At 36.2% G+C, this 17799-nt stretch overlaps 1 protein-coding gene and 1 pseudogene across 2 annotated transcripts in view; one reads left to right on the forward strand and one right to left on the reverse strand.

Moving 5' to 3' along the window:
- The window catches only part of HSD17B4 (hydroxysteroid 17-beta dehydrogenase 4), a 91925-nt gene that overhangs the window by 57478 nt on the left and 16648 nt on the right, over window positions 1-17799 (forward strand). The window contains exons 18-22 of the mRNA XM_082652573.1: window positions 7330-7399; window positions 8100-8206; window positions 9708-9794; window positions 15014-15100; window positions 16109-16247. Of these exons, the coding sequence (XP_082508699.1) occupies window positions 7330-7399; window positions 8100-8206; window positions 9708-9794; window positions 15014-15100; window positions 16109-16247 (490 nt within the window). The remainder of the gene's footprint in view (window positions 1-7329; window positions 7400-8099; window positions 8207-9707; window positions 9795-15013; window positions 15101-16108; window positions 16248-17799) is intronic.
- On the reverse strand, window positions 10035-10503 carry LOC309820991 (large ribosomal subunit protein eL21-like; annotated as a pseudogene). The gene has a single exon. The product of its transcript is annotated as a large ribosomal subunit protein eL21-like (transcript).

A 17799-nucleotide genomic window follows, 5' to 3' on the forward strand; every position in this document is an offset into this window, starting at 1 on the left:
ATTTCTTATCAGTTTCTTAAGAGAGCACTCATATTTATGTTTAATTAAAGCTTCATAGTGAAATTAATTTTATTAGCACACTAAAGAACAGAAGACTTCATGGTTTCATGGTTCAGAAAACCCAGAAATGCTCCATTATTATTCTTGTGTTACTGAAATAATAAAATGTATCTGCTGTAGATAAGAAAAGCTGAATAGTTTCCATGGCTTGAATTGCTTTATACAGTAAGCAGAAAGATTTTTTTTTCTTTTTTCAGATGAATAGAACTTTTTGTTAGCTTTTAGCAGACTTGAGTATTTTGCTGTGTGACAAAGGACAGTTTATAAGTTAACAAATATTTTTTGTATAAATAATGGACACCCATCATTTGACAGAGGTTCCTGACCATTTGTATCATATGGTCACTTGAGAATATGATAAAAACTACCGACTGTTTCTTCAGAAACATTTTGCATAAAACTTAGCTTAAATTTCAGGGGATTTGTGGGCTGTTTTAAATTGGATCTGTGCTATAGGAGATACAAATCAAGTAGAAGAAGTGTGATCTATTGACAAGGAACTGAAAGGATACTTAGATATAAGGTGTAGATGTCTTAATTTCTGGGGCACCTATTCTAAGCAACGAATGATTAAATACAAGGCTTTGAATTGTAGAGTAAGTGCTGTAGACATTCTGAGATGGGCTACTTATTAGAGAATGACATACAGAAGAGTTTGGTAGGAAAGATGGGACTTCTGAACTAAAATGGTGTATAGATATTCTCTCTTACCAGGGATATAAGGCTTGCAGTATGGCCTGGAAGGGGATAAGAACTTAGTAATGATAGCAGAAAAGAGCATGATGTATGTACAAGGAGTAAGAATTAGAGCATTCACACCGGAGAGTGGTGGGAGATGATTGTGGATGAACAGACCTTTAAGGAGAAGTGGAAATGGAACAGATTAAGTTGTTATAGCATAAACTTTGTGCCAGCTATTTAAATTAAATAAGTAACTTCTCAATCAGTAGGGAAACTAGCAACCATCGCTCTACCAATATCACTTCTGGAATATTTTGTTTTTCATGTCTTTAGGAGAATTTCTTCATCTTCAAACTGGTATGATATTACATGTATACTTCATGGTTTTTCATAATTAATAAAGAGAAAATTCATCCCCAATAATCTAGAAAGACCAAAGAATAAATAGGTAACAGGTGTTAGGCTTTGTATTTGAGGAGAATGAAAACAAGTATCTTTATTTTCCCCAGATACATATCTCATACTACTTATTCTAACAATTAGGATTTTAGCTACCATCATTGTTAAATAAAGTTAATCTTTGGAATATTGGTTATACTCCATTAAAATATAATTCTTTATTATATTACCATGTGTATTATAAGTACTTTTAAAATTTTGTTTTGAAACAATGATTTATTATTTTGCATGACTCTGGGTTGCCTGGGCGGTCCTTGTGCTACAAATGGTGTTGGCTGTCACTCATGTAGCTGTTCTGAGATGGCGTCTGGGTGGGGCAGGAAAGTCCAGGATGGCTCTTTCACAAGTGCAGGGTCTTAGTGCTCCCTGTTGGCTGGCGTGCCTCTAATCTCCACCTGGCTTCTTCTTCACGTGGTGTCTCATCTTCCAGGGCCTTTCTCTGTGGCCCTCAAGGGGACTTCTATTTAAATTTCTGGAACTGTTTCCTGTGTAGCTTCCTCCTTTTCAGTACATCTACATTCTAACTGCCCATTCTCCCAGAACTCTGATCTTTATCTCTTTAACTCTTTGAGACTGTTTTGCTATGTTTCTGTTTCCCTTTTTGCACTGCAGTCTAGAAAGTGCTGTCAGGCAGAGCACTGTGGCCATTGTAGAGTCCATCTTTTTTGTTTCTTTTCTATCAAGAATCATAATCCTGTTCTGCCTCCTGTCCAGTATCTAAGAACAGTATCCCCCTCGCCCACTTAAAAAAATTTTTTTTCCTAATTGTTTACTGTGGAAGAGTAAGTTCATTCCACTTATTCCATCTAGGCCGGAAGTGGAGATTCTATACCTTTTTATATGCCCATAGTGCCCAATTTTCTCATTTATTACTATTTGTTTTTTCAGTTTTTATTGCTGTGCTTTGTTTCCTACTTGTTTCTAACAATTAAAGAGCCTATTTTATTTTCTTGTTTCTCTTTCCCTTATAGTTCACATTTTGGGGAATGCATTAATTTTACTTTTTCAGAACAGTTTAACATTTATATATTATTCTTGCCTCTTCCCCACCTTTGTTTTAGTCTTAGATTTGCAATTGAATATATATCAATCCTTTTGCCAAAGTTTCTCCCATATCTCCTGGTTGGATAAAGCTCCTCCTGTGGTAGGTTCCCCAAGAAGGCCTCGTGTATAGTATTCCTTTGGTTCCTATGTATTTATTTATCTTATTATTATTTTTAAAATAAATTTATTTATTTATTTTTGGCTGCATTGGGTCTTCTTCATCGCTATGTGCGGGCTTTCTCTAGTTGCAGCGAGCGGGGGCTCCTCTTCGTTGTGGTGCGCGGGCTTCTCATTGTGGTGGTTTCTCTTTGTTTCGGAGCACGGGCTCTAGGCGTGTGGGCTTCAGTAGTTGTGGCACATGGGCTAAGTAGTTGTAGCTCACGGGCTCTAGAGCACAAGCTCAGTAGTTATGGCGCCTGGGCTTAGTTGCTCCGTGGCATGTGGGATCTTCCTGGACCAGGGCTTGAACCCATGTCCCCTGCATTGGCAGGCGGATTCTTAACCACTGCGCCACCAGGGAAGTCTGGTTCCTATGTATTTAAAACTATTTTTCTATACCCTGGATACTTGAAGGACAGCTTGGCTGGATATGAAATCTTGAGTTTCTTAAAATGGTGTTCCATTGTTGCCTGGCTTTCTATATTGCTGTTTAGAAGTCTGATGCCAGTCATTATCTTCCTCTAAGTTACTTGATCTTTATCCTTGAGGGCTTTAGGATTTTTTTTTCCTTTATCTTTAAAAATCTAATAGTTTTACTAGGATAAATCTCAGTGTTGCTCATTCCAGGTCAGTTTTCCCATGTACCTGGTGGGCCTTTTTAATATGTGTGTTCAGATCTTTTATTTTCAAAAAGTTTTCTAGGGTGATAATTTTAAATATTAGTTCTTATTCATTGTTTTATTTTTATTTCTTCAGGTACTCTTTATGTACATTGGATCTTTTTCTATCTTTCTTCCAACCATTTTCTCTCTGTCCTTTTTTAGTTCTTTATTTCATTTCCATCCTCTTGGTTTTTTTCTTTTTTTTCTTCTATGCGCCTTATTAAAATTTTGTTTGAATATGTTCTCCTTTGAGAACATTATAATTTAGTCTTCAATTTCTAATATGATTTTGATTTTTCTTTTATTTCTTTCCCAAGTTTAATCATCTCTTACTTCATTTCTTCATGTTTTTTGTCCATTTATATTCTTGGTTTTTGAATTTCAGATTCAAGATGTTTATTTCCTATCCCCAAATGCTTGAGTATTGTGTTATCGTTTTCTTCTGTTTGCTAGTTGTTCTTTCTGGGAAAATTTTATTTATAATAATGTTTTGGTTCTTATTTTCTTTTTTAGTCTTATTGTAGCTTTGCACAGATGGAGATTACTTACCTGTATGCATTTTGTAGGTAAAGTTAGTAGTTTGGGATGGTTTACAAGATTCTTTCTTAAAGAAATTCAAGATTGTCATCTTCTGTCAGTATAGCAAAGTGCCTTTTCTTTAATGGATGGCTTTTTGGAGTAGGGCATAGTGGGGAAGTGTTTTATTAAATTTTTTTTAGTTCTCTTTATCCTGCAGGATCATAAATTTCCCCTCTTGATTCTTTTTCTTCACCGTTCAGTCTTCAAAGGAGACATCTTTGTTTTATCCTCTTCTCCCTCAGAAGTATTGCCTTTCTAGGACTGCCATTTGGAGGTGCATGCACTTTTAATTCTTTGCTCAGTAGTCAGTATTCTAATCTTCCAGGATTCTTCTCAGTATTTTTGTCCTCGAGGTAGACTGTCTGTGTCTCGAAGTGATTTTTCTTTGTTTCCTTTTTTTCTCTTCCATGAGCTTCTGCTATACTCCCCCGCCCCACCCCTACCGCTCTCTCTAGTAGTTTTGAGAGTGTGCTCAGAAGACAATGCTGCTGGATATAGGTGTTTATTTTTCTACTTAGAGGAATTTGAAGTTTGTGGTTTTTCTCTTCTAGTTACACTGTAGGCCTGAGATCTGTGTAGTTTTACTTGTTCTTGTTGATCTGTTTGCTTTTTTAGGGGATGTGAGGATTTGGGAAGAACTAATTCCTGACCCTTTTAATTTAGCATTTAGTTTAACTTAATGGTACACTTAAAAAAATTACTTATTTATTTGGCTGCATTGGGTCTTAGTTGTGGCACGCAGGGTCTTCGTTGCGGCATGCGGAATCTTTCACTGTGGCATGTGGGCTCTCTAGTTGTGGCGCGTGGGCTCAGTAGTTGTGGCACGCAGGCTCTCTAGTGGTGCGCAGGCTCCAGAGTGTGTGGGTTCAGTAGTTGTGGCGTGTGGGCTTTCTAGTTGTGGTGCGCGGGCTCTAGAGGGCGTGCGCTCAGTAGTTGTGGCACAAGGGCCTAGTTGCCCCTTGGCATGTGGAGTGTTAGTTCCCTGACCAGGGATCAAACCCATGTCCCCTGCACTGGAAGGTGGATTCTTAACCACTGGACCACTAGGGAAGTCCCTACTGGTACACTTTAAATAAATAAAACTAAGAACTAATTTACTCATATATGGAAGATCCTCCCACTTACATTTAATACTCAAGTAAGACAATATAGAGCTATTTTTCTTAGTTTGTATGTGTGAATTTTAGTGATTTTTACATCTAGGCAGAAATGAAACAGAACAAAACACGAAGCTTTTTGCTTTTCTTCTGAAATATGAAAGTCCTTCAAGATATTCAGAAAATAAACCTTGATAGTGTTCTTTATTGTTTGGAGAACGGTTATTTTGCATTATGATTGAATTTAGTTAAACATCCAATCAGTTGACTTTAGTCATTTCTCATGATAGATCTTTTATATCTTTGCTAATTCTGCCTTCTGTTGGAAGCAATGCTGTCATTGAAATAATATGAAAATTTTCATATTCCTTTAATATGATTTCTTTAGAAGAGTTGTTTCTTTTCATTTATAGGAGTAATATCTGTGGGGTAAGAACACTGGCACTAATCTTAAAAACTTGATTGTCTTATACTGTTGCTGAAATCTTTTAAAATAATCATAATAGTTCACATTTATTGAGGTATTAATATTTATCAAGGATAATGCTCTGTAAGAGTTTGATTAGCCTCTCAGTTTTTTAAATGAGAAGATTGAGGCTTAGGGTGATAAAGAAAATTGCCCACTAATGGCAGAGCTGGATTTGAACCTAGGTCTGTCTGGTGCCAAAGCCCATGATCTATTATGTGTTTGACACCTTCCCCTTTGGACCCTGAAATTCGTCATTTTTTTTTTCCATTTGTATGCAACGTGATGATGTATATTTGCCTAGTGTTTTATTTTTTTTAAAGTGCTTTCTAAAATTTATCATTTAATCCTCTACCATCTTATACAGAATCTTAAGTCACATCTATTTGATAATTGTTGATTTGATTTAATTATTTTTAGAAGTCATATAAAGGGAAAAAATACTGAGTCATTAAAAAAGTGAATAATTTAGAAAACTATCATATAGAGTGATGGGAAAGAGAAAGAGCTTATTAAAATTGTACAAAACATTAAAAAGTAAACAACACTTTCCTATGAATTAGAGGAGATGTTATTTTCTGTAAATAAAATTTGTTAAAAAAGAATAATCAATAATTAAAAACAACAAAAACTCATTAAGAAAGTCAGGTATGCTGACATGGCTAGTCTCTACACAACATTTTAATAGTCTTGGAAAGCTTGACCTAGCAGTTGATAAGAAAGAGAAGTCTGGAGGCAGCCCCATAGTTAATACACAGGTACATTAAATACTTACTGTTAGCTCTTTTATGAATTTCTTCCCTTCAGTACTGAAAAGTACTCTCTCATTTGACCAATGCACAATTTAAATGCTGGGAAGTGTGGTGACTTTTTTCCTATTGTTATCTATATCTTTCTGCTAATTCTGCTTTGTCTAAGTACAGAAGTGATGTGAGGATCTGGAGTAAGCAGGAATATAATCTTAATGGCAAGTTATTAGTCTGTTGTTTTGCAGGATGAGCTGATCTCAGGATTTAGTGTACCCAGTAGAATGAAAGTTTGTGAGGAGTGTGTGATGTTTATATGTCTAGTATTGGGTTACAGCCTTCAATTTAAAACACCCCATTAAGAAAGTTGGCATAAATTTTGCTTGGTTAGAAGAGGCCATAAACATTTACACCTTATCTTCACTGTGTTTTTTTTTAATGTTTCTTTCTTTTCTTTTTTAGCCTTTTCTTTTTTTTTTTTTTTTTGTGGTATGTGGGCCTCTCACTGCCGTGGCCTCTCCCGTGGCGGAGCACAGGCTCCGGACACACAGGCTCAGCGGCCATGGCTCATGGGCCTAGCCGCTGCGCGGCATGTGGGATCCTCCCGGATCGGGGCACGAACCCGCGTCCCCTGCATCGTCAGGCGGACTCTCAACCACTGCGCCACCAAGGAAGCCCTCTTTTCTTTTTTAAAAAATTAATTAATTAATTTTTGGCTGCATTGGGTCTTCGTTGCTGTGCGCGGGCTTTCTCTAGTTGCGGCGAGTGGGGGCTACTCTTCGTTGTGGTGCACGGGCTTCTCATTATGGTGGCTTCTCTTTGTTGCGGAGCGCGGGCTCTAGGGCATGTGGGCTTCAGTAGTTGGGGTGCTTGGGCTTCAGTAGTTGTGGCTCGCAGGCTCTAGAGCGCAGGCTCAGTAGTTGTGGCACACGGGCTTAGTTGCTCTGTGGCATGTGGGATCTTCCCAGATAAGGGATCAAATCTGTGTCCCCTGCATTGGCAGGTGGATTCTTAACCAGTGCACCACTAGGGAAGCCCTTCATTGTGTTTTAATGAGAGTAGATTGATGGATTCCTTTTTGTGAATTTCTCCTTAGGCAGTGGTAACCAGTGTTGTTCCCAGATGTAGTTCTTGGTTCCCCTTCCTATTATTTGACAGTCCTCACCCCTTCTGATTTCAGTGGCAGGTGTTACAAAAAGCATTTGATTTACACTTAATCTTTTTTTGTTAGAAATAGTTATTTTTTAATCAGAGCTACTATTAGGTACATTATAATGCATTTCTTATGCAATAACCAGCCATATTTCCTGTTTTTAGTTTAATGTATTCTAAGAAGGCACTGGGTGCTAGTTTATTTTATAATTCTTTCTCCACAGGCTGCTTTGTACCGCCTCAGTGGAGACTGGAATCCCTTACACATTGATCCTGACTTTGCTAACTTAGCAGGTGAGTTGCTAGTAATGTAAGCCAATGAAAATATTAGCTCAGTTATCTAAATAATACTTAAAGATGTCGCTACTTATGACTGGAAGTTTGAGTAACATTTAAAAAATAGCCCTCTCCTAATATGTTTATGCAAAGGACATGGAAAGGTGGGAAGTAGTGTTCAGAAATTGGTGTACGTGAAATTCAGATTATGGTGGAAGGTAGCTCCTGCTAGTGCAAGGTCTAGGATAGGACCATGGGGATGGGTGTCTGAGTTATCGTGAAGGTCGAGGCCGTTGGAGGGGAGAGCAAAGAACTGAAAGGTTGAAGAAGGATCATCTACATACATGGATATTGAAATCACTGTGGATGATTTCATGGTTACAACCAAAGCTAAACAAAATAATTATTTGTGTCCCCAGATTTCTGACATTCCTTTCTTTTTTTTTCTTTTTTTGTTTATTTCATAATTTTTTGCCCAGGAAGTATTATTTATAAAATATTTTCCATGTTTCTTAACACATTATTGACCGGAGACGTATTAACGCCATAGGCGTTAGTTTCTGCAAAAATCCCCCCAGTCAATAATGTGTTAAAATAGATGGTATGATTCAGGCTAATGCAGTTTAAAAATGTATTTTTCAAGTCCTGAATGAACTGTTCTTGGTTTTTAAACATGAAATGTGCCTTTATCTAACTAAATTCTCTCTCTCATTTTTAGGTTTTGACAAGCCCATATTACATGGATTATGTACATTTGGATTTTCTGCCAGGCATGTTTTACAGCAGTTTGCAGATAATGACGTGTCAAGATTCAAAGCAATTAAGGTGTGTGTAAATTAGTAATAATTTAACTACTTGTTCCTTTTTAGTTTTAGAGGAGTCTTAGTGACTTCACTTAAAAATAGGTACTATACTGAAGTTATTATTTTTATTATTTCATTGACTTGGCAATCAGCAAGTTTTCTTTTTGTAGCTATAAATGCCTCTATTACACATGCATCATGAAGGATATTATATACAGTTATACTTTTAACAGATTAATTTGATTGTTTTATAAATAGTTAGGGACATACATATAGCAGCTTATATGCCTTAACAAAAACTCGAGATTTACCTTTAAAAATTTATTTATTCATTTTTTACTGTTTTATAATTTGCTTTAATTTAATTGAAAATGTTAAGTGGCTGCATTTGAACTGTAATAAACATGCACCTATATCAGTATGTTGGCTGCATATTGATTTTAGTTTTGCACTTTTTTTTTTGTGGTCACTTTAAGTTTATTTATTTTTGACTGCATTGGGTCTTCCTTGCTGTGTGCGGGCTTTCTCTAGTTGCGGTGAGCAGGGGCTACTCTTCGTTGCAGTGCATGGGCTTCTCATTGCGGTGGCTTCTCTTGCTGCGGAGCACAGGCTCTAGGTGTGCGGGCTTCAGTAGTTATAGCACGTGGGCTCAATAGTTGTGGCTCACGGGCTCTAGAGCACAGGCTCAGTAGTTGTGGCGCACGGGCTTAGTTGCTCTGCGGCATGTGGGATCTTCCTGGACCAGGGCTTGAACCTGTGTCCCCTGCATTGGCAGGCGGATTCTTAACCACTGTACCACCAGGGAAGCCCTAGTTTTGCACTTTTAAGTTGGATTCAAGTTTTCATCCATTATAAATTACAAAGAAAACTGACTCTGCACAATTTTGCATAAATCGAAAGACATATACTTAAAAAAAAAAGAAACAAAATTTCAAGGCAGTGTCAAATAGCTCCAAAAGCTTTTATCAGTTTGTGATCCATGCAGCATTGGAAATTTATTTTCTGATGTCTTGCCTTTGATAACACTGATTATTCTCATTATTATAACTATTTTATAGTTATTATTATAATTATTTAAAAAATCAGCCAATAATATGTATACAGAGCAAATAAAATAGTATAGAAAATTAGGAAATAAAAAGTGTAATTATTCTGTCCTATACAACAACCCCAGGTCTTATTCCTCAGACTTAATTAGTGCCACTTTTAACTGCTTCTGTTAAGTTGTTCTGGTGGTTACCTATATAACTCTACTTAATATGATTATTCTTCTGTGTTTTGATTTGTCAAGATTAAACTATTTATTGATTCTATACTTTGAAAGACAAAGAATTAACTTTTACTAACTATATCCTTTCTCTACTAATTGTATCATATTACTATTTTTATGAATTTAAGTATAGTCCAGTCTCTGTTTCTTCCTTTTATGCTCTCCAACCTTCCCCTCAAATTCCACCCCCCCTGCAAAGTGGAAAAGTTTCATATTAAAACATTTTTAACCCTAAAACACATTTTTTTTAAAGGTTCGTTTTGCAAAACCAGTATATCCAGGACAAACTCTACAAACTGAGATGTGGAAGGAAGGAAGTAGAATCCATTTCCAAACCAAGGTATGAATAATGTAGTTAGAGGTACATTGTTTTGTTACCCTCTTCACTGTATCCTATAATTATGTTCCATCCTAGCATACTTTTGGTTATTACTATGGATATGATATAAAACTTAGAAAGTTTTTAAAAAAAAATCAGTGGTAACTTTTAATTGAAAATAAGATGCTTCTGTACCTTGTTTTTTATTTTCTGTTTTTTTTTTTTTTTTACAGTCCAGGTTTTTTATTTTCTTTACCCCCATCATGCCATGAATTCATAGGGAATGGGCTCCAGCAGTTCAGGCTCTTTTCCATTGGTTCTCATGAAGTGTGCTTCCCTGGGTGGAGCAGGCTGGCACTTCAGCTGAACCCAAGTACCTTTCTCTTTGGCTTCCTTCTTTTTCTGATCATTTTCCTTCACTAGTTTCAGGAAGCTATCTTGGCTCTTAGAGTGCTTAACATGCTCGATATGCACATTAATTCTCTTGGCAAGAATCTTGCCCTTAACTTGTTTGTTTACAATGATGCCAACAGCATGCTGGGTAACATTGTAGACTCTCCCAGTTTTGCCATGGTAACATTTGTGGGGCATTCCGTTTTGAACAGTGCCCGTTCCCTTGATATCTGCAATATCACCTTTCTTGTAGATTCGCATGTATGCAGCCAAAGGAGCAGCTCCATGTTTTCTAAATGTAGCGGGTGCCCCTCCTCTTTCCCTTTGTGTTGGTCATTTTGGTGAATTACTGGAAGATGGCTGTTCTGGCCGAAAAGAAGCTATTTTCTGTTTTTTTTTTTTTTTTTTTTTTTGCGGTACGCGGGCCTCCCACTGTTGCGGCCTCTCCCGCTGCGGAGCACAGGCTCCGGACGCGCAGGCCCAGCGGCCATGGCTCACGGGCCCAGCCACTCCACGGCACGTGGGATCTTCCCGGACTGGGGCACGAACCCGTGTCCCCTGCATCGGCAGGCGGACTCTCAACCACTGCGCCACCAGGGAAGCCCTATTTTCTGTTTTTTATTCTCAGCTAAATTGGTGCCTGTCTACATAGCATTTCTGAAAACCCAACCAACCATATCTTTTTGGCTCAACCCATCATTCAAGTTGTTGTCAGAATATAATCTTCAGAAAATTAAAGGCATGACTCTCAGACAGATATAAAATGAAAATGTGATGAAAATTTATTTAATTCCTTAACGAGGGAGCTAGCAAGATGATAAAACTGGTTCAAAGGAGAACTAGAACAACAGGGTTTATGTGGTCCAACAGGGAAAGCATTCTAAAATAATTTTGCTGAGTTAGAGACAAAACTAGTCAATTGTCCTATAAAACAGTAAAACCATATCTGTTACGGTTATATTTCCTACTGGACAGAAATAGTGTGCATTTTGATCACACAAAAACCCACAAATTAACGTCTTAGGTCACAGAGTCTGGGCTTAATTAATAGTAAGTAACAAGACAGTATATCTCCCTATAGAGTTAAGTAATTTTGGGGTGAGGCTGTTAGCAGTGCTCCAGTAAAATACTAAAAGGACGTGCAATCAGCCTTTTATAAGTTTTTTACAGATTATTTTTGTTAATACAATTGACCAGGGTGATACTTTTTGGCCTGATCATTTGTACTACATTGATGGTTTGTGTCGAGCAGTTTAAATACCACCACCAACAGTAATAACAGTTTATATTTCATTGTATATATGTGGCACATCTTCTTTATCCATTTATCTGTCGGTGGACACTTAGGTTGCTTCCATGTCCTGGCTATTCTAAATAGTGCTGCAGTGAACATTGTGGTACATGACTCTTTTCGAATTATGGTTTTCTCAGGGTATATGCTCAGTAGTGGGATCGCTGGGTTGTATGGTAGTTCTGTTTTTAGTTTGTTAAGGAACCTCCATACTGTTCTCCATAGTGGCTGTACCAATTCACATTCCCACCAGCAGTGCAAGAGGGTTCCCTTTTCTCCACACCCTCTCCAGCATTTATTGTTTTTAAATTTTTTGATGATAACCATTCTGACCAGTGTGAGGGGATACCTCATTGTAGTTTTGATTTGCATCTCTCTAATAATTAGTGATGTTGAGCATCCTTTCATGTGTTTGTTGGAAATTTGTATATCTTCTTTGGAGAAATGTCTATTTAGGTCTTCTGCCCATTCTTGGATTGGGTTGTTTGTTTTTTTGGTATTGAGCTGCATGAGCTGCCTGTGTATTTTGGAGATTAATCCTTTGTCAGTTGCTTCATTTGCAAATATTTTCTCCCATTCTGAGGGTTGTCTTTTCATCTTGTTTATGGTTTCCTTTGCTGTGCAAAAGCTTTTAAGTTTCATTAGGTCCCATTTATTTTTGTTTTTATTTCCATAACTCTAGGAGGTGGGTCAAAAAGGACCTTGCTGTGATTTATGTCGTAGAGTGTTCTGCCTATGTTTTCCTCTTAAGAGTTTTATAGTGTCTGGCCTTACCTTTAGGTCTTTAATCCATTTTGAGTTTATTTTTGTGTATGGTGTTAGGGAGTGTTCTAATTTCATTCTTTTACATGTAACTGTCCAGTTTTCCCAGCACCACTTACTGAAGAGGCTATCTTTTCTCCATTGTATACTCTTGCCTCCTTTATCAAAGATAAGGTGACCATATGTGTGTGGGCTTGTCTCTGGGCTTTCTATCCTGTTCCATTGATCTATATTTCTGTTTTTGTGTCAGTACCATACTGTCTTGATTACTGTAGCTTTGTAGTATAGTCTGAAGTCAGGGAGCCTGATTCCTCCAGCTCCGTTTTTCTTTCTCAAGATTGCTTTGGCTATTCGGGGTCTTTTGTGTTTCCATATAAATTGTGAAATTTTTTGTTCTAGTTATGTGAAAAATGCCATTGGCAGTTTGATAGTGATTGCATTGAATCTGTAGATTGTTTTGGGTAGTATAGTCATTTTCACTATATTGATTCTTCCAATCCAAAAACATGTTATATCTCTCCATCTGTTTATATTATCTTTAATTTCTTTCATCAGTCTCCTGTAGTTTTCTGCATACAGGTCTTTTGTCTCCTTAGGTAGGTTTATTCCTAGGTATTCTATTCTTTTTGATGCAGTGGTAAATGGGAGTGTTTCCTTAATTTCTCTTTCAGATTTTTCATCATTCGTGTATAGGAATGCAAGAGTTTTCTGTGCATTAATTTTGTATCCTGCTATTTTACGAAATCCATTGATTAGCTCTAGTAGTTTTCTGGTAGCATATTTTCTGTGTATAGTATCATGTCATCTGCAAACAGTGACAGTTTTACTTCTTTTTTTCCGATTTGTATTCTTTTTATTTCTTTTTCTTCTCTGATTGCTGTGGCTAAAACTTCCAAAACTATGTTGAATAAGAGTGGTGAGAGTGGGCAGCCTTGTCTTATTCCTGATCTTAGTGGAAATGGTTTCAGTTTTTCACCATTGAGGATGATGTTGGCTGTGGGTTTGTCATATATGGCCTTTATTATGTTGAGGTAAGTTCCCTCTATGCCTTGTTTCTGGAGAGCTTTTTTCATAAATCGGTGTTGAATTTTGTCGAAAGCTTTTTCTGCATCTATTTAGATGATCATATGGTTTTTCTCCTTCAATTTGTTAATATGGTTTATCACATTGATTGATTTGTGTATATTGAAAAATCCTTGCGTTACTGGGATAAACCCCACTTGATCATGGTGTATTATCCTTTTAATGTGCTGTTGGGTTCTGTTTGCTAGTATTTTGTTGAGGATTTTTGCATCTGTGTTCATCAGTGATATTGGCCTGTAGTTTTCTTTCTTTGTGACATCTTTGTCTGGTTTTGGTATCAGGGTGATGGTGGCCTCATAGAATGAGTTTGGGAATGTCCCTACCTCTGCTATAGTTTGGAAGAGTTTGTGAAGGATAGGTATTAGCTCTTCTCTAAATGTTTGATAGAATTCGCCTGTGAATCCATCTGGTCCTGGACTTTTGTTTGTTGGAAGATTTTTAGTCACAGTTTCAATTTCAGTGCTTGTGAATGGTCTGTTTATATTTTCTATTCCTTCCTGGTTCAGTCTCAGGAGGTTGTGCTTTTCTAAGAATTTGTCCATTTCTTCCAGGTTGTCCATTTCATTGGCATATAGTTGCTTGTAGTAATCTCTCATGATCCTTTGTATTTCTGCAGTGTCAGTTGTTACTTCTCCTTTTTTATTTCTAATTCTATTGATTTGAGTCTTCTCCCTTTTTTTCTTGATGAGTCTTGGCTCGTGGTTTATCAATTTTGTTTCTCTTGTCAAAGAACTGGCTTTTAGTTTTATTGATCTTTGCTATTGTTTCCTTCATTTCTTTTTCATTTATTTATGATCTGATCTTTATGATTTCTTTCCTTCTGCTAACTTGGGGTTTTTTTTGTTCTTCTTCTTCTAAGTGCTTCAGGTGTAATGTTAGCCTATTTATATGAGATCTTTCTTGTTTCTTGAGGTACGATTGTTTGGAAGATCTTTTTTTCTGAAGTATAATGGGGAGTAGTCAAGGGAGAATGATCTTCCTGATTGTTAGAAGTCAGTTTTAATAAATGCTGCCTTAAGTTTTAGACATTGTCCTATACATTTGTAGCAATACCATACTTTTATGAAAGAATACCACTGGAATAATTTTAGCTGATATATTAGGAATTATAATTCCTTTAATATTTTATAAAAAGGCTATTTAAGTATTACTTTATACTGTGTACACTTCCTTTTTGAAATAAGAGCTAGAATTATTTCTTTACAAAGACTGTGGTCTGTTCCTACCCAATTTCATTCTATGTTAACCGAACAAATACACTTTACGTACCCCTACCTCATGTGGATTTTGTGCCATGCCTTTTACTATTTGTAAGAATTAAGCAGTTCTCACCCTGGCTCCCCATTAGACATACTTATATTGGGAAAAAAAAAAATCCCCCAAATACCAATGCTCAGGGTCCACCCCAGACCATTTAAATTGGAATATTTGGAGATGGGACCTGGTCATAAATATTTTTTGAAAGGGCTCCAGTTGATTCTACAGTTAGGGTTAATTAACACTTGTATTAAATCAGTAAGCTTTCATGTTATTTCTCTTGATATTTAAGTTATGAACTGTTTATTTAATTTGGATTATTTTCTTTTTCATATGAAGAAAAATGTAAATTTCTTTTAAAAGATTTTATACTGTTTCACAATGAAATTGTATTTTCTTTGGAATCATCGGAGTGAACTGGTTGTTTTTCTTTTTCCTCTTGTACCTTTATAAGGTCCAAGGAACTGGAGACATCGTCATTTCAAATGCGTATGTGGATCTTGTGCCAACAGCTGATGTTTTAGCTAAGACACCATCTGAGGTGGGTTATAGCCACTGACATCCAAGTCATACCCTGACTTATGAATTTCAATTAAGATCACTTTAAGAATATTCAGTCTACTTTAGTAAATTAAGAGCTATGAAAGATTCTTAACTCGAACTGGAGAACATTAATTTAAAACTGCTTGGAGAAAAAGGAATATTTTGACAACTTATGAATTTTTAAAAAAACTTTTTTGTGTGGATACTAGGGTATCTTTCAAGAGAATATAAGTAATTTTCTAGTTTTAGAGTAAGTAAATCAGTTGTTTAATGAGAAATCTTAAATAGTATTTGGGAGAAAAATATATTAAAAATTTAAATATCCTGTACCTTTTTCTTGATTTAAAGATTTGTATAATGCTTTGAGTGCAGATATAAAAACAGTAGCATGTATTATTTATTAAAACATTTGTGTTATTCTGTATTAACATGCTGAGACTTTTAATAAAAATATTTATATTTTCTGTCTCCAAAATATTAACTTTGTAATGTCGATCATGGTTTTCAAACCCATGATCTTTGTCTTTCATTTGCCATATTATCATATAACTGAATGAAAATTAAAATCTCTTTAAAGAGAATCTAAGATCAAAAACTTAAGACATTTTAGAGCTAGACAGAAATTCAGGCTTCGTGTAATCTAGTCCTATTTTACAAACAGAGAAATGAGACCACATTAGTTGACTGATTTGCACAGTATCTTCCTGCTGAAGTTAGTTAGGATATAAGTTATCCAGTTAGTTCCTAGTCTACTTGTAAAATATTATTTCTGAATTTTGATAAAAGTAAAATTCTTTTATTAAGAGGAGTGAGGTTCTGGATGACATAAATTAATATAAGGAAAGGTGTGAAAGAAACCTAGTGAGAAAAAACTAGTTTCCCTTATTTATGTGCAGGTTTTTCAAAAAAAATCACATTGTTGCACTTTTATTTTGTAATAGTTTTATCCCCTTGCGTCATTTTTACAGAACTTCTAAAATTAAATTAACTTTTCTCTTTTTGCTAGGGTAGGGAGCTTCAGAGTACCCTTGTGTTTGAGGAAATAGGTCGCCGCCTTCAGCATATGGGGGGAGAGGTGGTGAAGAAAGTAAATGCTGTGTTTGAGTGGCATATCACTAAAGGTGAAAATACTGCAGCTAAGTGGAGTAAGTCATGTCCCTGGCTCTATATTTTAAGATAACTCTTAGTCAATAGAGATAAAGTATCCTTGTTATAACTAAAGCCCGTCTCTTTGAAGGTAGGTAAATCTTAACCTTCTTCGGTAAGTTGTTTTTTTATGGGAAATAACGGGTTTCGTGGCACCCAAAGCCATGCATGTTTTTTAGAGATGAAGGGAATCAATTAAAATGAAAATATCTGTTTTAAAGATTTCATTGTAACACGTGAAATTAGTACTTTAAACAGTCACCTTAGCTGTATGCTTCTTTAACTAATCTTCAAATTCCTCTTAAATGTGAAGAAAGTACATCGGGTTAAATGAAATATTTTAAAGTTTTGAGTAATTCTCATTATATTTTAACAGCTTTAAAAATATTTTCTTCATTCCCCCCAAATTAACATTTTGGATTATCACCTTAACTATCAGTATATAATCATAATTATTTTCTTCGTCTATGCAGATGGCAATCAAAGGTACTAATTTTATCTAATCTAGGGAAGTTATCTACTAGAGTGCCATGTTAGCAACCTGGCAAGGCATCCAATATAAGCCAAGTTGCTGCAGAGAGAAAGCAGTCACATTTCCATTCACTTCTGTGGAGCTCCAAAAGGACTCTGGTACCATTTTAAGAAGAAAGAGAAGATAAAAAGGGAAAGGGGTAAAAAAAATTCTACCATGTCTTTTGTATCTGTTGTGTAACTACATTCTTAATCATGGCACAAACTTTTCTGTGCTGTGGTCTCTTAAAAGATTGCAGTGTCCAGTTTTAGTTTAATTCTTAAAGTGAAATTGGGGAAGGTAAGATGAAATTACTGAAGATGAGTAAAAAAAATTTTCTAGATCAGAGAATTTTCTTCTTTTTCTGTCTGCATAATAAAAGCACTAGCACTTTTGTGGGCTCACTTTGCTAATCAGCCAGATCTGTTAGCAAGTTTTTAAGTATCCAGTGCCTATATGTCATGACAGAAAAATATGTGGCTTTATCCGATTTCACTGTGCTGTTTCTATATAGGTTAAGGGAAGCGAGTATATATCCATTCTCTTTCTTCAGCATCAGTCAGTTATAGATTGCGAGGCCACTGCTTCTAACAATGAGAGTGTCTTTGTTCAGTTTGCTATAACAAATATACTATAGACTGGGTAGGTTCAACAACAGAAATTTATTTTCTCATAGTGTGGAGGCTGGAAGGTGCAGTGTGAGGGTGTCAACATGTTTGGGCTCTAGTGAGAACCCTCTTTCTGGTTTGCAGATGGCCGCCTCCTTACTGTTTCCCCACAAGGCAGAGAGAAAGATCATCTCTCTCATGTCTGTTCTTCTAAGGACACTAACCCCATTATGGAGGCTCTACTCTCATGATCTCACCTAAACCTAATTACTTCCCAAAGGCTCCATTTCCAAATACCATCATTATTTGGAGATTAGGGCTTCAACATATGGATTTTGGAGAAACACAAACATTTATTCCATAGCTGACCGCTATTCATATTTTGAATCATGAAGCATGCTATTAATGAACGCTGACCATCATTTCTTTACC

This window comes from Grampus griseus, assembly GCF_964374135.1.
Source record: "Grampus griseus genome assembly, chromosome: 3".
In the NCBI taxonomy this organism is placed as follows: domain Eukaryota; kingdom Metazoa; phylum Chordata; class Mammalia; order Artiodactyla; family Delphinidae; genus Grampus; species Grampus griseus.